Consider the following 25,699-nt stretch of genomic DNA (forward strand, 5'->3'; position numbering starts at 1 on the left):
ATTCTTGAGTGAAAAAATACAAAGTGACACAACATTAGTTCTGAAAATCAGACCTATGATGACGGATCATTGAGAGCAGGGGGTAAATTGAGGAATCAGCACTGCTCCTCATTTTCCAGGCGAGAAGCGAAGTGCTGCGAGGGGACAGGACTTGCCATGAGTGGGTGGCAGACCCCAGATGGCGAGTTCACTCTATTCCTGGCTATCGGGCTGCCTGCATCTGTCAGTCTTGGCTGGCATGCGTGGGCTAAAGAGTCCACTTTATCTCGTCTCTGTCCCTCCCTGGCTCTCTGAATGAGAAGGCTCTCCCAGCAGATTATTTATGGGCCCATGTATCCAAGTCAACAAGAAACATTTTTAAAACTGATTTTATACGCTTCAAATATACCAGAGAAAGAATAGTCTACAAGAAAAAAAAAAATAGCATGGCTCTAAAAATACTTGCTTTTTAATAGCGTGCTTCTGTAAAAATATAACTTTTATTTTTCCTCTTTGCAAAGTGTCCACAGTAGATTAATTTAGAAAACCTAGGTCCACACAATAGAAGGAAATAACGACTGTCTTAAAACCCCAGTGAGCTATTCGGGAAGGCGGCTTTGCCCCGTCTGTGGCATCTGTGCCGTGGCCACTCTGAACCAGGATTCCTCGACACGGGCAAAAATCACATTCAGTGACCACACACTAACAACAGAGATGAAGGAGATGGAAATATTTTAAAAATCTATTTGTAATTATTAAGCATTTCATAATCGATCTGAAAATTCCTTTATTATTTTATAATTCTATGAAAAGCATACAAGATTACTATTTCAGGTTCTAGATATATTGAGTATTCCTTCCAAGAGACTGAAAAATGTGCTTCTCTTTTTGGTAACAAGTATATCCAAGGATTTCAAACAAGAATCACATTTAAAGGGAAATCAAGAGGATCAATACAGTCATTAAACCAAGCCTGAGTTGCCCTTTTAGCCTAAGTTCCAGAATCTCAGAAATTTTTAGGCAGCGAACCCTGAGTGAGCCACTTGGAGGCACGGGAGTGACTTTCCCAAAGTGATCCATCTTCAGTTCTCCCCAAAAGATGGTCTGCCCCTTCTGATTTAATGACGGCTTCTCTCTCCTGGTTCCGAATGAATTTAGAATTCACCAAGTCTCCCCATTGGTCAGGAGCCCCCAAGAGGTCACGGCACGGTGGGGCGTGCCCCACCAAAGCTTTGGCAAGCCCTCAGCCCCAGTCATTACCCAAAGGCCAACTCTGAAAGCAGAGTACAGAAGGACACAGGTGCTTCCCTCATAGACTTTCAAACCAGTGAACTCAGACGCACATACGTACCTCCTCCTCATAATCAGAATCACTCTCTTCGCTGTCGGACCTGGGGGCGACTTCGTAACTACAGGGAAAGGGGTGGGAAGGAGACAGGGCTTAGTTCTGTGAATTATAAGACAATGTATGCACGCATGACTCAACTAGCATGTTCAGTGTGCGAGTGACAAGCGCAGGTACCAACTTCAACCATTTCAGCAAAGGTCGTGTTGCTTTAGGGCAGTGATGGCGAACCTCTGACACGCGTGTCAGAGGTGACACGTGAACTCATTTTTTTGGTTGATTTTTCTTTGTTAAATGGCATTTAATATATAAAATAAATATCAAAAATATGTCTTTGTTTTACTATGGTTGCAAATATCAAAAAATTTCTATATGTGACACGGCACCAGAGTTAAGTTAGGGTTTTTCAAAATGCTGACACGCCGAGCTCAAAAGGTTCGCCATCACTGCTTTAGGTCCAAGGTTTTACAAGGAGCACAAACATTGACAAAGCCAAAGAACACCAACAACTCTGCTGTAACGCTCACCCAGGATTCATTTCCAACCAGGCGTCCAGCTGACTTGCTTTGGGTGCTTCCGGTCCAAACAGGACCTTGCCGGTTTCTGTGTGAGTTACTTTGACGGGAAGGTCACTCATCTGACTGCTCTCATCTATCGGCTGGAAAGGAGAGAAAATAACAACACAGTTCTCCCAGTTCTGTGCGGGGCGGCATCTCTCGGCCTGCTGGCTGCCGGCATCTGAAACCCTTTTTGTGATTGGAAATGTCACCAGTACAAGGCATCAGCTCCCCCAAATGGATGCACTCACTTGGGGGCTCTGAATTGGGAGCTAGAAGTTCAAGGCCCAACAGGCACACTGGCAGGAGGGCAGACCCCAGCGGCGGCGGCGGCAGAACCAGGAAGGTGGTCCTGGCTGAGCCAAGCTCCTGCCTGCTCCCGCGTCAGCCACGTCCTCACTGACCATTGTGTGTATAATACCAGGTGTACCTTCAAGTCCGGCTCTCCAGGCTTCCTCGAGGTCTGACGAATTACTCAACATCGTGTTAATACATTCCCTTGCTACTCCCATCAGGCAGAGCTGATTTTTGTCATTTGCAACGAAGAACCTCAGCCCCCAAATAATAACACACCCTCTCAGAAAACGACTAGGGCAAACTTATGGTTTCAGAGAGAATGGGAAAAGAAAAAAGCATGTAGCTTGTATCATGTCATTACTGGCTGGTATGGCTTAGCAGAACCAGTGTCCTTGGCCCAAAACCAAACCACCAGGTAACCAGACCAACCATTGGTAGCTGGGCGTGTGATAAAGTCAAAAGCTCTGCGCATCTGAAATCTGCAGAACAGACTGAGCGCAAGTTCATTATCAGACTCTCCATGAAAAATGGCTTGCTCCAAAAATTAAGCGAATCAATGTTATTGCAGAGGCTGTGTTGAACCTGCTTCAGAGAATACACTGTTTCACGAGGCCTAAGGGCGGAGGAATCCTCCCCGAGTGACTGCTAGGAGGTGGAGGGGACTGTGCTTCCGGGACAGGCCCCAGGCAAGATGTCTGTTTGGAAACGCTTGGCCTGCGAGTCTTTCGTTATCTATCTCCGTAAAAGTTACAAAATCCAATGTTTAGACTATTCATTAATTCCAAACATTTTCTTCTACATTATTCTTATTTGGAGTTAAATAAAAATGACAGGAAAAATAGTGTACTCTAGGTTACTGTCTAAATCTAATGGGAAACGAACCTCCCCTCTTTTCCCTCAAGGTGCTGTCAGAATAAGACACAATAGATCAGCAATTATCCACAAAAATAACCTTTGAAAAGAGAAAAGGCTCACCCTAGACTATCATTGTTTTCTTCCTGTACGTGTGCTAAGGCCGCATGGTGGTGAACACCATTACTTCATATGCCAAGATGACACTTCTTCCTCATTAACGTAAAAGGTCGCCTGCATGCTCACACGACAGAGAAGGACATCTACCATTTACTATCATCTCCCATGGAAGAACCGCACTCCGTGATCTTGAACTCATAACACAACTTCCGAGTGCTTCAGATGTCATGCTCAGAGAACACTGGGGGTCCCCGCAGCTGGAGTGACGACTGTGGCAGAAGCACTGAATGAGTGGCACATCAGTGGAATAGGAAACTTATTTCAAAACAACCCGAGCGAGAGGTCCACTTCGCCCACTGCAGCACACAGAGCACGCATGTGCTGAGATTTAAAGAAGAAAAAAAAAAGGTGTCTGTCACAGGCCCTAGATCAGTAGGTGATTTTCCCAAGAGGTGATAAGAGATAAAGTGCGCTCACAGTAACATGTTACATCTCTCCCCGGTGCTTGTTAGTCACAGACTGATGTGAGGCTAGCTTAGGTCAGGCTGGGCTTTTACAAATTAGAGTGTTTCCAAGTGCTCTCATATATAGTATTCTTCCCCCTTAACAGCCCCCGGAGAATTTCTCACACGTCAGACATTTATCCCGACCCTTCTTTCCTAGGGATGGATTACAGCGGTTAAGCAACATTTACTGTTCAAAGGGTTTCTGCATAGACTGGTGGTTCCAACCTTTCTTCTGCACCCAGGCTGTTCACATTCACAATACATCTCACGTGCAGTGATTCTAGAACAGGAAGAGGCAACCCTCCACCCACCCAAACCTCCGAGCAGGTTTATCCGAAGCTGCGAGAGGAGGAGGCGGAGGCTTGAAGCACGCTCCCTCCGCATCCGGCTCCGGGAGTATGCCTCCTCGTGTGAATCACTGGCAGGGAACTTGGGAGTTTTCAGAGGGGGAAAAAAAATCCAATAAATGAATAACTGTATTCTCATGATTCAGGAGACTATTGGAAATACTAGAAAAAAAATTAGGAATATGCTGATGAATTGACAAATAGAAGCTACATTGTAAGCCTACAGAAGATGTCAAAAAAATAAGTTAACAAGCCCAACAGGCGTGGCTCAGTGGTTGAGCATGGACCTATGAACCAGGAGGTCACGGTTCGATTCCCGGTCAGGGCACATGCCCGGGTTGCAGGCTCGATCCCCAGTGTGGGGCCTGCAGGAGGCAGCCAATCAATGATTCTCCTTCATCATTGATGTTTCTATCTCTCTATCCCTCTCTGAAATAAATAAAAATAACACTTTTTAAAGAATAAATTAACCAAATATGTTAATTGGTTGGCTTATGGAATATTATAATTTCAAATTAGTAATACACTAAGGAAGCTGGGTCACAGTTTATGCTCCTGTATCGTTTACTGGGCAAATGTAATTATAGAATCACTTAAGACTTTACACATTCTATGTATTCCAAAACATATGCTTATATGTGCACAGAAAATTCTCAAATGGTACATAGGAAACGTAACATCAGTTGATGGGTAGTCTGAGAAGGAAGTAGATTACTTTTCCGTGTAACCCTTTTAGACTATGCTCATGGACTACTCTTCTTCACTTAAAGATGAATGGCTGCGTGACAATGAAATTAGTATACACAGACAATGACATGTATGGTAAGGCGTGGCAGGGACTCACTGAGCAGAACACAGTAGACATGGACGCAAAATCCCTTACCTCTCCGTCTGGTCCCAGGGCAGACTCTCCTCCCTCTGCATTCTCTTCGGCCTTCTGTGGAACGACAATGTGTCACATGTCATGGGGCAGCCAAGAGGCTGGGGACAGGAAGGGCTTCGCGGTCACTCTGGGGTCCGTAACAGCGCTGCATTACTACCCACCCTCACCGAACGGAACTTAATATTCATGCCTTTTATTTTTTATTTATCTTTATTCCGAAAGTGTTTTAGATGTCCCCTTTGTGGTGTGTATGTGTGTGTGTGTGTATTTTCCCATTGATCCCCTTGTATTTTTACTTGTCTTCACCGTCTAAGACAAAGTGTGTATTTTATTAGCAACTTGCAGAGCGTTCTTGAAAGCCAGGCGCGATTCAAGGCCAGCACACTAGAGATTTGTGGGTTGTGTCTTCTAGGATCCAAAGGGCTTAAGGCATTGGCAGTCCTGAGAGAGCGAGAGTGAGAGCGAGAGTGAGAAAGGGGGAGAGGGCAGAGACCGCAGTGTTCGCAGGTCTGGCGCTGGGAAGACACATCCTGATGCAGTCAGCAAAACTTTCCTCTTCCTTTAGCGGGTTTTCTGAAAATGTCCCCTGAGAATAAACTCCGAACTACTCTTGAGTCATAAAAATACAAAATGATATAATATTCTGTGAGCTCTCCAAATGTTTTTCATTCTACCTAATGGGCTTTCATAATAGAAAGTATTTACACAGCGGGCATTTGGGGAAATTCGAAGCAGATACCGTGATCTCATGAAAAATTCTGTCATCTGCCATTTCTTACATATTCCAATCTCTTAGTCCATTAACCTCTGAGAGCCGCAGAGGCAGCCTACATGGAAAGCTAGGATTATGCCACATTTTGTACATACCCAAGAGAGTCTTATCTGTAATATACACAAACTAGTCTAAACTGTCTGCCATTTGTAACGACTTCTTTAACAAGTGAAATCTTTCACATCACCTTTACAGAAGACTTATTTTAAAGTTATTGCTGGAAAGCTATACTACTACTTCAGGGCAGTATAATGAGAAGAAAAAAAAAAACTTCAGTTATTTGCTTTATCAAGACATTTAAGAAAATAAGCTTTCCTCCCCCGGACCCTTTAGTTAATTAAAAAAATATATAATGATACAGAATCAATATTAACTCCACTTTGTTTACTTAAGGCACTGATTATATAATACATATTTGCTTTCCATGTAAATAACTCAATTGTCTCTTGACAAAACAGCTTTCATAGAAAATGTTTAATGTCTAAAATTCAGCCTTTTGGCCATACTGAAGAAATGCAGTTTCCATAAATGTTTGAAAATTCTGAAGTTCTCTTATAACTTTCTTGGGTGTAGGTGTGTATGCTAAAGCACAAGGCACCAAAGACAGAAAACAAAACGCTCCCTCTGATTATGATTTCCCAAGAATTTAAGTATCTATTCAAGCCATCCCAAAGTGAAAATGTTTACAAGCTCAAAAGAAATGATCAGTATCGACAAGCGCCAGGCCCTGTGTCTAGGCTGCAAGTACAGAGCGAACAACAGCAGAAAAGACTCAGAAAAGAAAGCATCTCTACCACCAGCCCCTGGAGCTTTCACTTCCGGAGTTCTCGGGCACAATCTTCAGGCAACTGTTTTCATTAGTGGGAGAAAGTCAATTAATCCCACCATTCTTTCCATACAAATCAGAAATGAGCTACCAATTTGGCCAACAAAGGAAATCAAATGAGACAGTGAATAAGCCAATTTCCAATAGCTAGCTAGTGGAACTGGATCACCGTTTCAATGAATAGCACCTTAAAAAGCTTGAAGGACCATCAATAATAAAATCAAAGCTACTCTGAAGGATACTTTTCTATGAATATGCTGGAGACCACTAAGCGTGTTATCTCAAAACTGCTTCATAATCAGGCCCTTCCATGACTTAAAATCCTCTAAACTGACTTAAAAAATAATTCCACTAGGTATCAAATTTGAGAAGCACAATGTGATATTACATGTAAGAAACTTGGTTCTGGAATTAGACGACCTGCATTTGAATCCCAACTGTGTCACTAAGTGCAGAGACCTTCACTGTATGACCTTGAGCAAATCGTGCGTGTCTTGGTGCCCATCCCCCCCTTTTAAAAAAAATTATGGGGAGTAACAGTCCCTGTTACCACATAGGGCTGCTGCAGGACTGGATCACTATTTCAATACATATAATTCAATGGCACATATAATATACACTGTGAGCATTAACCTCTACAATGTAAAAGAAACAACAGTAGTCAGAGGGCTGTTTTCATACGGATTTCTGTCTGTTCTGTTCACTTACGTATGCCCACACCTACCAGGGTACCTGCATTTAAAGGGCACTAAGTAAATATTTGGTGAATGAATGAATGAACGCAAGCAACAAGAACAATGCATATGGTCAGTGAACTATTATTATTATTGTAATTAGGTCCCAAAATATTTGCAAGTGAAAAGGTTAAGAACACATACACAGTTCCTCATTGCCCTGGCGCTCTGTGAGACGTCTCTCGCATGCCCTGTACAGTATTCACACCAATTCCGCTATGTTGTTATATGCGTGGAAGCAGGTGGCAGTCTACTCCATGGCAAGAGATGCCAAGTTCTCCCATCATGCTTTGTATTCTTTCAGTTTGAAGGTTTCTGGTTGGCGTGCTTTCATAAATCCACGTTCTCATATCAAACTGGTGTTTTGTTCCCTCCACCCCTCAAGAAAAACAAAACAAAACAAAAAACCACTTCCCTTTTTTGGGTTCAAGATGAACTCCAAACAGACTAAGCACCTGGTGAAATGGCTGCTAGTGCCTGAGGGATTTTCACATAGCGTAATCTGGATCACGTGACTGCAAACACATTCTATCAGTATCACTGACCTGAGTGTACTTCCACTGATTAAAAACAAAACATTGGAGTTCATCCATTAATTAGGAATAAAGGAACTTTGCACTACCTTCTTCCTACCTGCAAAAAATTTGGAACTAATTATGCTCAAAGAGGTAGAAAGGAATGTAATTAACCTAGTCCTGGGAGGGGATATAAAACAAATTACTCTTAACTAAAAGACAATTCGGGTTCCTAATTCCAAAGGCCAATGTCAATTCATTCCTTCCATCTAGAAATGTTCAGGAACAAAGCTGTGTGCAAGGCTACCCATCTTCCTTGCAGAAGCTATATAAAACAATCAGTGACGGGGCCAAGGAGGGAAAGAAATCCCTCCTTTAAACATGAAAATCCTGTTTAAGTTGAACTTAAGAAAATAGACTGCAGTGGGGCACTTTATTTTGATTACCACAACACAGGCCACAAACAGCCTCGTTTTGTAAACAAACAGTTTTACACCAAGTAATTTACAATCTATATCATAAAGTGAATTTCTTTTAGCCCCAGAAGGTGTTGTTATATTATGCTGAAACAACATTCAAATGTGCTGGCCTCTTAAAGACTCGTTCTGTTTCAATGGAAACCTAAGCTTTCAGAAATTCACAGGGTTATTTTTATTGTCACTTAAGTGGACCACTGAGCATTCAGATAGGAGATCAGGCAATAATAAAATACCCAAGAATATCAAATTAGCAGGCAACTGCACATTGCTTTGGTTGTACCTTGCAGAGAAAACCAATTCTAACATTTTGACTGAAATAACTGGTTGATCCAGTTAAGCAGGACTTGGATCCAAACTTCTGCTTTCACCCACTCCGACACTGAACTAATCAAATCTAATCACCATGGCATTGTGTCCACCTATCTTTACGCAGTCACTGCACTCAAGTGCCCAGAATTACCTAAGATCCTCTCAAATACCTACGAAAATGTCCTTGTAAAGAAAAGCTGCAATAAACTATGTCATCTTTGGGGGGAAAATGTAAGACATAAAAGAATTGAGAAGAACTGCAGAGTAACCTGAATTTAAAACAAATGTCGCAACAACATTACTATTTTGGATTTGATGCTCTTCCTACCAAACATTACACCGAGAGGCTTTTCTGGTTTTGGGATATCTAAAAAAGAAAAGAATGCATCTCTTATCACTATATTGATCAATATATTATGCTGGAGCCTGGCCGGTATGGCTCAGTGGTTGAGCATCTACCTATGAACCAAGAGGTCCCGGTTCAATTACCGGTCAGAGCACCTGCCAGGGTTTCAGGCTCGACCCCCAGTGGGGGCCATGCAGGAGACAGGTGATCAATGATTCTCTCTCGCCACTGATGTTTCTATCTCTCGCTCTCCTTCTCCCTTCCTCTCTGAAATTGATAATATAAAATATATAGCTGGAAAGGTTCCCCCTCCAAAACATACCGGTCCTGATTTTACTTATGATTGTGGTTGATGAAAGAGAGAGAAAAAAGAAGTTTCAGAAAGAAAGGGAAACACCACCCACAATGAGAAAGATCTGGCCCGGAGTTCTGTCCCCCATGGATTCTCTGAGGTGTTCCTGTTAGTGTTGTGGGCTTCAAGAAATGTCACAAATAAGTAACAAGGACATAGTTCTGCTAGTATACACCCCATTGAAAGATTTTTTAAAAATATTTTTATTGACTTCAGAGAGGAAGGGAATGGGAGAGAGATAGAAACATCAATGATGAGAGAGAATCATTGATCGGCTGCCTCCTGCACGCTCACCCGGAATCAAGCCCACAACCCGGGCATGTGCCCTGACCGGGAATCGAATTGCAACCTCCTGGTTCACAGGTTGACACTCAACCACTGAGCCACGCCTGCAGGGCCCATTGAAAGATTTGAAAGACAGAATTAAATATTTATTTCTAGCCTGAAGTCCACAGCTCGGGAAGCTGAACTCTAAAGAATGCCTAGACTTTTAAGCAGGAGGTTCAGCTCACAGGTGGCATGGGCTCCTAACCACAGCTTAAGGAAAAATACATCCTAAAACCTTGCAAGAAATGCCTTATTGTCACCAAAAACTACTCTAAATCAGAGGCCACATAATTACAAATTCTCTTTGCAGGAGCTGGGGAGGGATAAGCAGGATCCACCCAAATTAATAAATCCCCTTTCTCACTGTAGGCCTCACTAGTGTAAGAACCTGTCATTACCCTAAAAGGCAATATTTGATTGATCCTCGACCAGAAAAAAAAATGGTGGCTATTTACTCAACATCACAGAGAATATACAGTAAAGGGGGAAAAGATTTTCTTTTCAAAACCCTACAACTAGTAAGAGATCAACTAAAGGACTTGTATGCATGCATATAAGCATAACCAATGGACATAAGACACTGGGGGATAGGGGAGGCTAGGGGACTGTCTAGGGCGGGGGGATAAAATGGACACATATGTAATACCCTTTGTAATACTTTAAGCAATAAATAAAAAAATAAAATAAAATAAACAGAAACAAAAAACCTACAACTTACATTTCAGTAACCATGATCCTACATTTACACCACAAAATGGCTTGATAAAATAGCTAAGATTTACTGAGTACTTACAATGTGCCAGGAAACACAGAAAATTCTTTAGAGAAACTTTCCCATTCAATCCTAACCAATCAATCACCTTCTGATAGATCGAGAGACTGAAGTACTAGATAACAGATCTTTTAATGAAATACCCAGTAAGGAGTAAGAACAAATTGGTCTGATATGTTTTCTTATGCAGTTTTGGATTTAAAAGATTGTGTGCTAACATGATTTGGAGAGCGGTCCAATTTTCTAAATTAGCCTGTTCAATCCTATGTTTGTATAAACCCCTGTGGCTTCATCTAGCCCCTCCCCCCTTTTATCCTGTTGTCAGTCACTCAGCAGATGCTAGAGAACAGGCATGGCAAAGGTCAGAAGCCTCAAGGTCCCGCTAAGTGCACGTAACAGTGCCTTCATCATGCCCCCCTGCAGAGGTATTTCAATGCTTTAACAATTATTCCTCCTCTAACTCTTAAGCAGATATATATAGTTTACTTCTTTTTCTTCCATTTCAAGGGTATTAATGGAAGACCAGGTTGAGAAGGAGAAGTTTCAGAATAATTTATAAATACGTACTTCATAGAAATGGCTCTAACAGTGAGAAGAGGAAATTAAACAAGGTCATGACATGTTAAAGGAACCCCACTCTATTATTCACTAACAACAAGTAAACACAATATACTCCTAATGGGGAAAAACAAAGGTTTTTTCTGTTACACGGGGGCCATTTTAAAAAATTATACACTGAGTTTAACACAAAGCAAAAAGTAACCCTTTTCCAATTACATTACAAGGTCAATCATACTCAACTTTAATAGCACAGCTCTTGAAGTTCTTACAAATGCTGCTACCAGCTCGATGCTATTAGTTCACTGGGTCAGAAAGGGTTTTCTCAAAGCAAAGATTTATTGATGCCTTTCCTAATTAAAAAAATGCAGTAAGGTTCAGCATGTCAGTCCTATGGGAAAATGCCGAAAGGGACAGCACAGAATTTTTAAGCTTCCAAATGCAGTTTCCTTCCAGCCAGAGAAACTGCAGCAAGTTAACTCTCAATCCTTCACTCTAGTGGAGGAAAGAACCACAGATCATACCAAGTGTCCAACTATCAGCTTCTGAAAGCACGCGCTTTCTCTGCACTAGGAGAGGTAGGTGCATCTGGAATTGGGTAACTCACTCTGAACTCAGTCTCAAAGCCCCGTGAAAGACACAGCTTTATCCCATTTCTGCCAGCAAGATGGCCCAGGAAGGTGATCCTTAGTCCTGCTGAGAGCAGAGAGGGCCCAAATGCAAGGCATCCTGATAGCACAGCAGGGAAGAGGTAAGGGCTGTTCATCAGGGGTAAGTCTGCATCTTCAACCATGTGAGATCATCAATGGGAGGTGCCCGAGATAGCACAAGGCAGGCTGCAGTGCTTGGCTATTATTATTCATTTGCCAGGAAATCAGGAAATTGTTGACGGGCATTATTCCTTCACCTCATTCACCTCAGATTATAATTATATATTTAGATGCATATTTGATTAATGTCTGTCTGTCTGTCTCTTTCTCTCTCTCTGATTAAATTGAGAGGGCAAGAGTGCTATCTTCACCATTACATTCTCCTTCTCCCAGCTTCCAACACACTGCATCTCCACCATAGTAAGTGTTCAGGTAACAGTCATTGAGCAAATGCAGGAAATAGAATGAGTGCTACTAGCAAACTGGAAGGCAAGAGTTTGGAGGTAGAGAGCCAACCTAGAGATCATCAGAGTTGTGAAATGAAAAATATGACAGGTTCATGCTCTGTACAGATTAACACAAAAATAAAGCCATAATCATTATCACTCAACTATGTATCTTTCTACGATGATATAATGATCTACCACTATGGCAGGAATCTATTAATTTTAAGCCAGAATTGGGCCATTAGCTTTTAATCACAAAGAAATGTAGAATACAAACATTAATATTAAAAACGCTAACAGTGACCTTTCTGTGGCAATCTCTGCAAAATCCATGACTAAATTCAGAAAAACTACAGCTGCCATTTCATGGGGTCCACTTATGGAATCCTATACAATAAAAGGCTAATAAAGGCTAATATGCAAATAGATCAAACGGTGGAACAACCGAACAACTGGTTGCTATGACGTGCACTGACCAGCAGGGGGCAAGTGTGTGCGGAACATGGCGGGCATCGGCAGCAGGCAGCAGAATGTGGAACATGGAGGGCGTTGGCCATGGTGGGATGGTGGATCAGGTGAGCAGGGGCACCAGACCAAGGCAGGTGAGCCTCTGGTGGTTACTGAAAATTCTTTGCTCCAGCAGTCGCACCCGGGACTCGCACCTGCTATCGGCACCAGCCCTGCTTGCACCTGCTGCCGCCCCGATCACGCAGCACCATCAGTGGGTGCCAGTGGCGGCTGGTCCCGATCGCCCCTCAGGGCTTCTCCACCTCGCCCTGCTCCTGAGGGGCGATTGGGCTGACAGCCGCTTCTCGCACCTGCTTCCGGCGCTGGAGCCATCGTTCACACCCACTGCTGGCACTGGCCCCGCTTGCACCTGCTGCCAGCCCCGATCACCCCTGAAGGCTTCTTCACCTCCCCCTGCTCCTGAGGGGCAATTGGGGCAGCAGCCGCCGCTTGCACCTGCTGACAGCGCTGGCCCACTCGCACCTGCTGCTGGCGCCAGCCCTAATCGCTCTGCGCCCGTCAGTGGGTGCGAGCGGGGCTGGTGCTTGTCAGTTCATGGGAGCGGCAGCAGAGGGAGCGGGGCTGCCGGCAGACAGGGAACCGGGGACCACAGAAGGAGGGGCCGGGCAGGGGCATGGAGGATGGGCCGAGACCCACCCCTGTGCCCACCACAGCCCACAGTTCCTTTCAAGGTGCACGAATTTGTGCACTGGGGCCCTAGTGTTACAGAACTGTATCTGTTTGCCTGTGTGCTCTTCACTAACTCTGAAAGTGTCTTTTTAAGTTAAATATTTGGAGCTGCAATTTTGCAAAGTCTATAATGCTACCTTGACAAGAAAATGAGGTATTCCTCACCACGGAAACATCTAAACCCAAGCCCTGAGACACCCCTCGTGCATCCTCACCAGAAGGGAACCTATCTTCTACTACAGGGATCAGGAGCAAGCAGGCACCTTCTCAATCATGCATGCCCCTCCTTCATTATGAAACAGGTATGAGAATTCAGGAGCCATGAAATTAATTATTTTTGGAAAAATATTTTGCTCAATTATTCAGTGCAGAGAATAAATAATTAAATGCTACCCCTCCTCAATCTTCCCAATTCTGAGGAAGACATCCTGTTTGTATCCGGGCCAATTAGAATTTACCATGGAAACAAAACATCAACCAAGAGCTGTTTGCAGGCTATTTAAGCCTCAGAGAAGAGCTATATTCACAGGCCTACACTAGCATGCTGCCCTTGAGTTGGATGTAGTATCTGTAGAGCAGAAATTCTACATCTTACCTTTCACTTCTCATGACCATTAGGACATATTTTACCTAAGAGTCTTGTTTTCCAACATCACCTGAAACCCTGACCTGCACACTTCCCTGAGCGGGACACAGGGCTGCTGATCTAAATGAACAATTCTGGCATTGCTGGCTGTCCAAATAAACAGGCTGAAATTTGTTCCCAAAGTATCCCAAAGCTATCTCTTATGTCTTTTTAAGGTTTCTTTCAATCTGTACACTGCAATTTCTCCTAACTTTTCACTTTAGTTTCTTAGCTGAGCACACTGCCACACGACATCACATTTAAGAAAATGTGCCTGTGTTCATTGTGCCTGTGTCTTCTCTCTTCTTACTGACCATGTGTATTTAGTTTTTAAATACTGTGTGAAACAATGGGCATATGAACCACATTGTTACAGTTTAATACCGCTCACCCATTACACCCTCATCTCCAATGTCTAGTATGCCTGATCAACTCTTTCACACCATACCCATTTACAGGGGCAATTTCTGCCACCCAGTAATCTAAACCTCTTCTTAGTGTGGTAAGTGTATATATTAAAGAGCAATACACGCCTGAAACTGGTCCCTCCACTGGGTGCTCACCTTCTTCCTCCTCCTCCTCTTCTTCTTCTCCTTGGCCGCCTGGGCTTGCTTGTGCTCCCAAACCAGGTTGGTGAGGTTGGCCACATACTCATCGGTCTGCTGTAAAAGGTACGCTAAACGCCTGTCCTTCTTTTGATCAATCAGTTTTCTGTAGCCCTCTTCATCTTCAGCCTGTTAAGGAAAGAAGCCAGATCAGAGCCTAATGACAGATTGCAGATGCTTTTTCCCCTCCCCCTGACAGTCTGAACTCCAGTGGTGAGTGCAGCAGAGCGAATGCTCCAGGCTGCAAGGGTCCCCACACACAGGGAACCGGGCACACACAGGGGAGAGCGATGCCTACATCCAAGGACACCGGGGTTCGCGGCAAAGTCAGGACACATGGCCGCAGTATTTATGTGGTGTGATGGAGCACGCTGCGTCGGCTCTTTGTTCTTCTATGTTTCTTTAACAGCACAAAAATGTTAAAAATCAGACAGTTCACCATCTGAAGTTTATTCTTAACTTTGTATGTAGGAAATTTTCAAATAAGATCAAAAGTGGAGAGAATAAGTATTTCTAAAGGCAAAATAATCAAATGGGCACTGAACAAATAACTTCTTATACGTAAAAGCATTACACACATTGTGGTTGATAGGAGAGGTCAAATTTGGGGGATTTTTGTCATAACTGGCACTGTCCTTTGGGCCTATGTGACTGGGGACAAGTCAGCTACTACCTGACGTCTGATACTACCCAACAATAACACAGATGCAGTAATTCCCACCTCCACCTCCCATTCAGCCACATTATGAGGTTAAATGGGGTAAAAGCTCTGATATACTCTGTGCCATTTCAGGAGAAATCTTTTGTTTATGTCCCAATAAAAGGACGCCTCTGTGATACAGGATAGAGAGAACAGGCCGCAAACGCCTCAGGAGGCGGCTGCGTTACAGAAGGGCCCAGCGCCTTCCTCAGGGCTGTCGCTCCAGCCTGTGCCCGTGTGACAGCAGACTCACCCCTCAGTCTAGCTGCTGTCGGCCCCGTGGATGAGCACGAACCTCAAATGCTATTAGAACTCTAATTGCTTTTCGTTATGGTTGATCTCACTTGAAGAAAGAGTGATAGAAAACTTCAGTTTCTCTGTTATCTGTATATTCCATCATTTAATTGCAAAAATTAATGATTTGCAAATGCCTAATCATTAGTGTCAAACCAATCTGTTACTGAGGGTGCTAATACAGCTTCCCTTCGGTTGAATCAGACAAATCTGACTGCCAACTGCTCAGACTCCTCTGAAACAGTCTCCCGAGCTAATTAGACATTTCTTGGGCAGTCTTCTTCTTCCCCCCAAAAGGAGAGGAAGGCGGGAGAAGATGGTAAGATTTAGTAGGACCTATTTTAAAATATGGTGTTTACTCTCTGGGACCCCAAAAATCAATGAAAACAAAATGCAAACCTTAATCTCAGCGAGGAAGAAAGACACTGTCACTGGAATTCCCCCAGGACATCATTACGGGGTGAGGCTCATGACTTTCTCTTCGTGCAGGACTCGGGAGCTATGTCCCAGACAGAACCTGCAGGTCTCCTAGCACTCCAGATCACACACACTTGTGTAAAACCCACAGTGTTCTATGAGGTCCAATTACCAAAAAAAAAAAAAAAATGCCGACCAATGAAATCAATCAATCTCTTCTGTGATATACATTCACTGAAAAATAACAGGGCAAAAATAATAACCCCTGACTAACCTCTGACAATACCCTCCTGCTGCTATAAACAAAAAGCAACATTTCAAAATTAACGTAACAATCACTTTTTGCATTGTTAGAGAAAAATTTCTGCCATAAAAAAAAAAGACATCAGGTTCCAAGACACAACGTAATGAGCTATTCATTCAAAACAACGTGTGCCATTAGTCTCAAAGAGGCAGTATTTTGAAAAAGAACTGCCATTTCCAGCCTTCCAGATCTGGTTATCAAAACTCCCAAGAGATACAGTACCTTCCTTTATGTGAGAAGCTAAATCTGAGCAGCAATGCCATCCTAGGACATGGGAAAGCTATACGGACCAGCTGTAACCCAAGATGTGTGACGTGCACTGTCCAGGAAAGAGGCTGTTTGAGCTCCATCCGCATGAAGTTAAGGGGACATGGTCATACATTTGGTAAGCAGCTTCTCCTTTCCCCTTCTACTGGGGCATATTTAACACTCCCAATGCAGGATGCGAGCGGGGCGTTTCCCGGGCTCCTCACCATCAGCCTGCGCATCCTCTCCTTCTCGATCCGCTCCGTCTCTTTCTTCTGCTCCCTCTCGGTGTTGGCGTGCCACGTTGCCACCGCTTTGGAAAGCTTCTGGATCTTCCCGGCCACAGAACGATGGTACTCCTTGAAATCTTTCGCATGTTGCAAAATGCTGTTCAGGTATTCCTGAAGGATCCCAAGGGGAGTAGAAAAGAATACTGAAAATCCATTTCCCAAGGCCCTGGAGGTTTCAGCCCAGTCCAGGAAAAACGCTCAGTGTGCATTTCACGTGCATTTCACAACAAAGACCAGAAACCTGGGACTATTCTGGGATAGGTGCCCTGGTGTGTGTCTCCATAGCTGAGCGCCGGCTACCGGGCTGGTGGGAGAGATGACCTCTCAAAGTTTATTTTCGTGCCAGCCTGTGGAAGAGCGGTCTCTGAAGCTTTGAGGGTGTGACCGCATGAAAATGGAAAGATAAAAAATGGAGAGGATAAAAAGAAAAAGGAGAGGAACCTGAAAAATGAAAATGATAAAATTAAAAGCCAATCGTTCTCAAATAAACCTGAGGGACATGGGCATATCCAGTGAGAATTATGTTATAAAAGTAATGTTTCCTCTGCTCTGAATCTCTTAGAGTCCCAGCCGAGCAGCTAGGCCTGATACTCCAAAGGTTGCAGGTTTGATCCCCGATCAGGGTACATGCAAGAAGCAACCAACGAATGCAAAAATAAGTGGAACAAAACAATGTTTCTCTCTCTCCCTAAAAAAAGCAATAAAAAAACTTAACTATCGTAGAATTGTGACTCAAGATTTTATAGGAAGCTAAAACTCCATAAGTAATTGGTACATATTTTTTAAATAATGGGGAAGGGGAGTGTACCCTTATGTACACTAACTCTGACATTTTTTAAAAACGAAACTAGGATAGGCACTAAACTGAGCACAAAAAGACAAATAAATTATAGATAGGCCTAGGAAATCAAATCCTACATCAAAATATTTCCAAACCCCTAGAAAGGAATGTTCCTAAATATCTGCCCCTATAAAACCTCCAACGGGGCCCGTCACAGAGCCCTGGACACCATATTTGTCTGTTATTAAAAATAACTCTTTGCTTTCTTCTTTCCAAGTTCCCCAGGATTTTGCTGTGGGAATCCCACCCAGACTGCAGCTTTCCAGGGGAATAGGAAGGTGACACTGATTGGGACAAAGAAAGCCCAGGTCACCTGGCCTACGTGTCCCCGACTACACAATGGAGGCTATGTGAGCTCCAAGGGCCTCTTCTGCTCTGTGATGCCCCCTCCGCCCTCCGCCCACATTTCCAGCCCTTCTGCTCCAGCCAGTTAAGGAGTTGGACGTGTCTGTAAACACGAGGACAGGCAAAGCCAGGCCGTGGTACCTGGTGCTTCTGCCGGCGCTTCCTCTCCTGCTCGATCTTCTGCTGCTTCTCCAGCTTCTCCGTCATGCGGGCTTCCCTCAGGGTCTGGCGCTTGCTCCGCTTGTACGCTTTGGAGTTGAGGGCCGTCTCCAGGGTCGTGTCCCGCCGCATGCAGGCCACCACCTCCTGCCTCAGCTGCGGGAGGAAAGCAGTTAGAGAGGCTCCCCGAGCAGTGGCCAGACCCCTGACCCTCTCCTTCTCTCGTTTCCCCTGAGTGGGGCAGAAGGGGGATTCTACAGGTTTCTCACTCACAGTCGGCCTTTTTAGTAAATAAAGGGACTAAATCATGCCAGATTTATGTGGCATGGCTTTTTAAGATGGTATAGCTTTTCTTTACAAACAATTCTATCACAACCAAAAGAAAAAGAAGAAGTTGGAATAAAATATGTGATTAAAGCAAAAAAAAAAAAAAAAAAAAACAATTCAAGAAAAAAAGCAATTATAGCATTACATTAAAAAAATAAAGTAGATATTTTAAATAAAGTTATTCATCCTATTTAATTATTCCAATGATACTAATTAGTTAATAAGATTTAATTTTTTTTTTTTACTTTGTCTTAAATGCCATACTAACGGGCTCCTCGTTTTTAAAAAGATTAACTTTAATGATGCTCTGCAAAATGAACAGAAGGATTACTTCCTGTTCATGGACAATGGCAGGAGATACTCAAACAGTGTTAATTCATAGTCTCATGTAAAAGACAAGAGATACAAGTTTGGGCTTCTCCCCAATTCTAACAATGATATTCTTTGAAAGATATTCAAAGTTTAAACTATATCACGAGCTTTTTTTAGGTGATCACAAGTATAATAACATCCATTTTGTATGTTATGTGGTGATAGAGGGTGGAGATTGAAAATTTACATCAAAATAATAATTCAATTGAATCTGAAATCAGCATGAATTACAGCTCATTTCATTGGGAAACTTCTTAGATAATAGAATTTTTCAATAATATCAAGCAAAAATCAGAGACTAATAAGAGTCTAGCGTAGTGAAGCTAATTTGAATATAATGTTATTCCTAAAAATATACTTCGGTAATATTTTTTAAACAAAATCTTATCAAACACTTAATCAATGCATTTTATGAAGTCACCTATAAGAAGGAAGAAAATGGAACTCAGAGATGTTTTCTTTCTTTGCTTTTTTTTTTAATTTCTAAGTTTATTTTTAAGTTCTAATCCACTCTCACAAACCTATGACCAAGCAGCACCCAGCCACACTGATGCCCCTTGATGATATTATAACCAACTAGAGGCCCAATGCATGAATTTCCATGCAAGAGTAGGCCTTCCTTCCCCCAGCTGCCAGCACTGGCTTCCCTCTGGCATCCGGGACCCTGACTGGCTTCCCTCGGGGCCACCTGTAGGCACCAGGGACCTGGGCTGGCTTCCTTCCAGCCCCAGCTTTGTCAGGAAGGATGTCCGGAATGACGTCTGGAAGATGTCCAGTCTATTAGCATATTACCCTTTTATTATTATAGATAAGGCAAATGTACTCCCAAGGTCATATGACAATAGCAAGTGAGGTGGCCTTGTGATTTTAATCACATCCTCCAATAGACCAAGTCATGCAATTCACTTTCATTCATTAGTAACTCATTTTGCATGCCCTAGGACAGTGATGGTGAACCTTTTGAGCTCGGCGTGTCAGCATTTTGAAAAACCCTAACTTAACTCTGGTGCCATGTCATATATAGAAATTTTTTGATATTTGCAACCATAGTAAAACAAAGACTTATATTTTTGATATTTATTTTATATATTTAAATGCCATTTAACAAAGAAAAATCAACCAAAAAAATGAGTTTGCGTGTCACCTCTAACACGCGTGTCATAAGTTCGCCATCACTGCCCTAGGACCTTAACCAAGCAAACCCATCTGACTGATGGCAAAGTGCCCCTTTTTCCGTTTGGCTAAATGAGGCAGCCTGCAGACCAGGAGACCTGCAGACAGGGTCCTTAAGACAAAACTCACCAAGTGAAAATCAGCTCTACGTCATCCCACTGGTGTCCTACTGATTTAGCAATTCTAAAGCAGATCATTATGCCAGTGCTTATTAATCAGTGACTACTATGAACCATAGCAGGAACAATAGATAATAACTCATTGGTTACTCAGTGCATAGGTCTGTCAGGATCAAATGCACCAAACTTGTGTTGTGGTGAATAATCAAGTTATAAGACACAGGTTTATGTATTTCTATAAATGCTGGACTATTAATTTAGCAGAGTGGCTAATGTCTTTGTTAAATATGTTCCCGTGCTAGGATTATACATTTGTGCTTACAAAGAAGCTCTCATCTACCACGTGATTGTTTTTCTTGGGAGTCATAAAGGCAAACACGAGCTATCTCATTTGTTCTCAAGGTTTCGTCCACGGTAACAAACCGCCATAACTCTGACTTTGTAAACCATCCTGCAGGTGGGAAAAAATGTATCTGATACACAGGCAAGAAAAACAGAATAATAAGCAGTTCGTCTTCAGTGCTTTTAGCTCTCTGCTGCTGGTCTGAGAGATACACGATGTTACTAAGTTTCTATCTTTATAACAATATTGAAGAGACTTAAGGAAACACGCCGATCTCCAACAATTACATTCATTTCCTCCGCCTCAGATTCGCTGGGGAAAAGGTAATACCTGACGTTGGAAATTGAGTAACCGAAGTGCTTTCAGTTCCACGGTTGCTTTGGTTCGTAAATCCGGTGGCAACGAGCCAGGCAGGTTTTCCAGTTCTTGTATCCTGTGAGCTATGCGAGCCTGGAGCCTAGGGGAGATAGTAAAACAGGGGCGGGAGAGATGGAAATATACATTACAGTTCAGTCTTAAATGACAAACAGTAACACTAGGTTCAAGTTCATGGCAAAACCTATCCCAGATACTCATGGCTGATTTCTGACACCCAGCCAGATTTTCTGCTGTTAAACAGAGAAAAGCCACCCTTGCATTAATGCAGACAGGTGCGATATGTTGCTTAACGCTCTGGTCTTGGACATAACCTTTCTCTAACACCCAGGAAAAAAGGCTCATGATACATGTAGGAGGAACATCAAGTGCCACTGCTCGCTCTGAACAGAGAGAGAAAATGAGAGGCAGGAAACTCCGACTTGCTCCAAAAAGCCCAGGCAGCCACTGGCAGGCGGGCAGAAAGCCTCCTTTCCAACTTCTGGTTCTGTCCTACGGCATCGGGGCCATCTGCCCGCCTTGCCAAGATGCTGATGACAACGGCCTTTAAAGCGGAGTGAACAAGAGCACTTGTGGGTGCTGAGGCCACAGAAATCGGCCAACCCAACACATTCAGAGAGAGCCCTGCCGACCACAGCCACTTCCTCCCTGAGCAATGCTTGCTGGGCCAAGAAAAGGCAACCTAGGCGTTTTTAAAATCAGGTTTGGGGCGGCGGCAACCAGCAAAGTAAACAGTACTTAAAAGCTGGGAGTGTCTAGAAAAGGACTGCGGGGATTCTCACTGTAGACACTATCAAAAATATAACTGCAGGTAATTTCCTCACGAGGGAAAATAGGAGCCATCCCCCTTTCTTCATTCATTTGGGATACCAGGACTGTTACTCACAGAAACGCCTGGTTCTAGAGTTCACCTGGATTCTTTTTTTTCCAAATAATTATATGCCATTTAAATCTATTTTGAGAACTATCTTCCCCAAAATTTGGGGCAAAACTGTCTTGGAAGAGACTTCAAAAGAAAGAATAGTAATAAAAAAGGCAGTAAGCTAAACTAAGTTAACATGAACTGCACTGCGTTAAGTACATTTGATGCACAATTTAATTCATTCTCTCTCTCTCTCTCTCTCTCTCTCTCTCTCTCTCTCTCACACACACACACACACACACACACACACACACACACACACCCCTCAAGGTATAATGGTGCTGTTACTGATGGGAAAACAGAAGCCTGGCGATGTAAAGAAACACGTTGACTTCAGAGCTAATAAAGGAGGTCTCTAGACGGAACCTCCTTTGCCTGACACTGAACCACCACAGGGTTATTAAAATAGACTTTCTAGCTGAGAACTTCCCTGGATCTCAACTATAAACGTTCATCATTTAAGATTCTGTTAAAAATTAGTATTATGGTTTCATCAACCTTTACGATGATGTGTGTGTGTGTGTGTGTGTGTGTGTGTATGTGTGTATATATATATATGAATATGAAGAAGTAAAATCTGTGACTTAGGTGTGCAAAATATCTTAGGATCTCATATGGTCCAAATATCAAAATGATTGTTTAAAAAAACAACTTTGTTATTTGCCTTGGTAGAGAAGTAAAATGTCCTCTTTTTCAAAATTTTAATGATAATAAAGGAAATGCATTGTTTTTCATTGATTTAATTGAAAATAATAAAACAGATTCCTACTTAATTGTATCCAGATCAATTTCCTAAATAGCCACATAGCCCCCAATCTCCAAATACTGCAACAGATGATGCATCTTAACAATTAAGATATTAAGAGAAAAACCTTTTGTGGATTTTTTCAAATATATAATTTAAAGGAAGTAACTAAACTGAAACAATTTCCCTTTTGTAATAAGGCCATAGTAAAAGGAAAATTAAATATAAAGGGGTGAGATGAGGGCCAACGATGGGGTATTCTCCTTCCTTGGTCCTAGACTCTAGAATCTAGAGTCATTTCAGACCTTTTTCATTTGAAAAGCCCAGAACCCAAACCATTCCTTGTTGTCTGGTTTACTCTCTTTGACAAAGTGGGTCAGGTGCTAAATTAAAGGAATAGCTGTGTTTCCCTTAATCTTCTGAAGAACTAAATAAATAATCTTAGGACAGCTGGACGGACAGCGTAGAGATTAAATCACACTGATCTGGGCGGGTGGGAGCTGGGGAGTGGAGAGGGGAAGAAGGGAGGTGGGGACTGGGGGTGGATACGACCTTGGGGGACTGGGGCACTGCAGTGGGTGAGGAGCTGGGGTGGTGGGGGGGGAGGGGGGACGTGGTAGAATGACACTTCTTCCTGAAATGACTGCTCCTTTCCAAAGGACCTAGTCACTTGTCAGTGAATCTCAGATTCCCCAGCACAAAAGAATCTCTTTTTTATGAAAGGGAGGCAAGAAGTACAAAGTACAAACGTGCGAAGTATAGGGGAAGGGGAGGGTGACATTATATGCATTCAATTCAGCACATGGGGGGTGGGGGCCAAGGTACAGGAGGGGCTTCTTTAACACAGAAAATGTTGTCTTTTGGTGGTGGTGGTTGTTAATGGAAATCTTCATTTTAAATAATGCTTCTCTCCAGACAATTTCATCTTCCTATCAATGGGATTCAGCAGGTTGCCCGATAAAGAGATTCAGGATTCTCAACTTGTCGAAACAACAACAGCTGTAATACTGCCTGACTGCAGGAGGCTCATTTAGTGTCCTCACGAGCTCAGAAAATTGAAGCAGAATTAGGTCACTCAAGTTTTTCATACAGATTGAACAGTAAATCAGGAAGGGTGACTGTTCTGGCAAGAAAAAGAGTTCCATTAAAGGCAACAGATATTTTGTTCAGGTCCAGAGGAGAAGTTTATGATTCCTGCAGGAGAGTTATTTGAACAGAAAATGACACTGGTACATTTTGTTCCTGCAAGGAGCTGAGTGACACTTTTAAAAAGAGAGCGAGGGAGGGAGACCGACTTTTTGTAACTCTGCTGATAAAGTGGCCCTTGGTAATTTTTGAGAAGGAATTTTCAGGGTTGTAATGGATACCAGGGAGGACAAAAAGAAAAAAAAAACACCCCCAAAAAACACTGGCTATATTTGCTTCCAGAAGCAAAATTCTGCCTTGATAAGCAGAGGGCTGACAGAACACAGAAATGCTCTTCCTTCGAATCTGAAATCCATCTTCCAGGCAAACATTTGTGGAATTAGTTTACATGCTAATGTGACAATGCCTGGAGCCCTTTTGCCCAAACATCTAACTCTCAGTGGAGGAACTGAAGTTAGGTGTATTGGTGAGGCAAAGGAAGTGTGCCAAAAGACAAGACACCCGGACGGAAAGCGCTGGGACATCTCTCTGACACTCACCACGGAGAAAAGCAATCAAGCTCCTTTCAAAGAGAAGGGCTCCAGTTCAAACGGGCAAACTGCTTTAACTGGAGACTTTGTACAGATCTGAGGCAAACTATTCATATGCATACACTTATTTATGCTATTACTAAATAAAGAAGGCCAATTTGTCAAAATCCTTGCATGATGAACATGGAAAAGCAGCCAAGGGACTTAACGTTAAAAAAAAAATTAAGATTCTGACAATTTCCTTTCAATTTTCATAGACAAGATAAGTGATATCATAACGGTCAAAGGAATGAACATCTGTTAAAGAATTTTTGACAGATGACTCTGCTCAAACTAAAGTTTATAAAATTGTAAAAGAGATTTTTTGTTTGTTAATCCTCACCCGAGGATTTTTCCCCCCATTGATTTTTAGAGAGAGTGGAAGGGAGGGAGAGAGAGAGAGAGAGAGAGAGAGAGAAACATTGATGTGAGAGAGACATATTGATTGGTTGCCTCCCACGGCCCTGACCAGGGTCAGGGATCGAGCCTGCAACCGAGGTCCTACAACCGAGATCCTGCAACCGAGGTATGTGCCCTTGACTGGAATTGAACCCAGGACCCCTCAGTCTGAGAACCGATGCTCTAACCACTGAGAAACCACCTAGGGCTACAATGGATTTTTTTAAGACCTTGCTCAAATCCTTGATCAGAAGGTACAGGCACACTGGGCTCGTCCAGTTACCAATGCTACAGGCTAAGCAGGCCATTCTCTCCAAGAGGGGCAAGTGGAAACGCCTCCAAGCTGTCTTTACAAGGGCCCAAAGGTCTTAATCTACCCTTTTTAAGAGAAAAATTTTACTAATCTTGGCAGGTGAACAATTTATCTTCGTATCGGCAGAAACCAGCTGTTGTTCTATAAAGAAGCTAGAACATGCCCCTGCGATGCGGCAGGTGCAAACCTGTGCCCCTCAGGATGGCCATGGGGAAACTCAGTCCAAAGGCCCCTCCCGCTGTTTGGAGCCAGGGCTGCCAGATCAATCATTTCAAAAGCCATGCAGCCTTACAAACAAGGAGACATTTGTCAAGTCATAATACTATGAAAAACAGCCATTCCACCACACTCTACAAGGCATACAGTTTAAGAGATACTGACAGATACATTATTTTTTTTATAACTATAGGAGTGAAGGACAAAAGCTTTTCTAATATTGGAATAGGCTAAGTCGTACTCTTAATGCTGGATACCTATTAAGATCACTTCCAAAAAAGGTGCAAAAATGAGCTCAGTACAAGAAAGGTCTGTAATTAAAATCCTGGTGAAAATGAAAGAAAAATTAGAAGCCAGTAAAACACACACACACAACACAACACAGGTTGAGTAAAGAAAAAAAATACAGATGCAATTCTAGATACAGAGAGTATCTCTGATGTTATGAAGGTAATTCACATGACTTAACAAAGGTACTGGTAGGTTTGTGCCTTCAGGGTAGGGAAAAAAATGTTCACTCTTAGGAAGTCAGAATTTTAGAGTAAATGATACTCTCTATCCCATTTACTGTCTTTTAAAAATTGCTTTTGATTTTTTATAGCAACATAAAAGATTGTATATAAATATAGTTTTTCTGTCCAAGAAACATTTGCTAATATTTGACTTTATAATACACAGCAATTAT

The 25,699-nt window shown here is 42.7% G+C and overlaps 1 protein-coding gene across 1 annotated transcript in view; it reads right to left on the bottom strand.

Moving 5' to 3' along the window:
• The window catches only part of SMARCA2 (SWI/SNF related BAF chromatin remodeling complex subunit ATPase 2), a 164,773-nt gene that overhangs the window by 107,253 nt on the left and 31,821 nt on the right, over positions 1 to 25,699 (bottom strand). The window contains exons 6-12 of the mRNA XM_081104098.1: positions 20,660 to 20,786; positions 17,978 to 18,151; positions 16,588 to 16,761; positions 14,358 to 14,528; positions 4,887 to 4,940; positions 1,852 to 1,982; positions 1,331 to 1,388 (exon numbers count right to left, since the gene is read on the bottom strand). Of these exons, the coding sequence (XP_080960224.1) occupies positions 1,331 to 1,388; positions 1,852 to 1,982; positions 4,887 to 4,940; positions 14,358 to 14,528; positions 16,588 to 16,761; positions 17,978 to 18,151; positions 20,660 to 20,786 (889 nt within the window). The remainder of the gene's footprint in view (positions 1 to 1,330; positions 1,389 to 1,851; positions 1,983 to 4,886; positions 4,941 to 14,357; positions 14,529 to 16,587; positions 16,762 to 17,977; positions 18,152 to 20,659; positions 20,787 to 25,699) is intronic.

This window comes from Myotis nattereri (assembly GCF_964212035.1).
Source record: "Myotis nattereri genome assembly, chromosome: 12".
In the NCBI taxonomy this organism is placed as follows: Eukaryota; Metazoa; Chordata; class Mammalia; order Chiroptera; family Vespertilionidae; genus Myotis; species Myotis nattereri.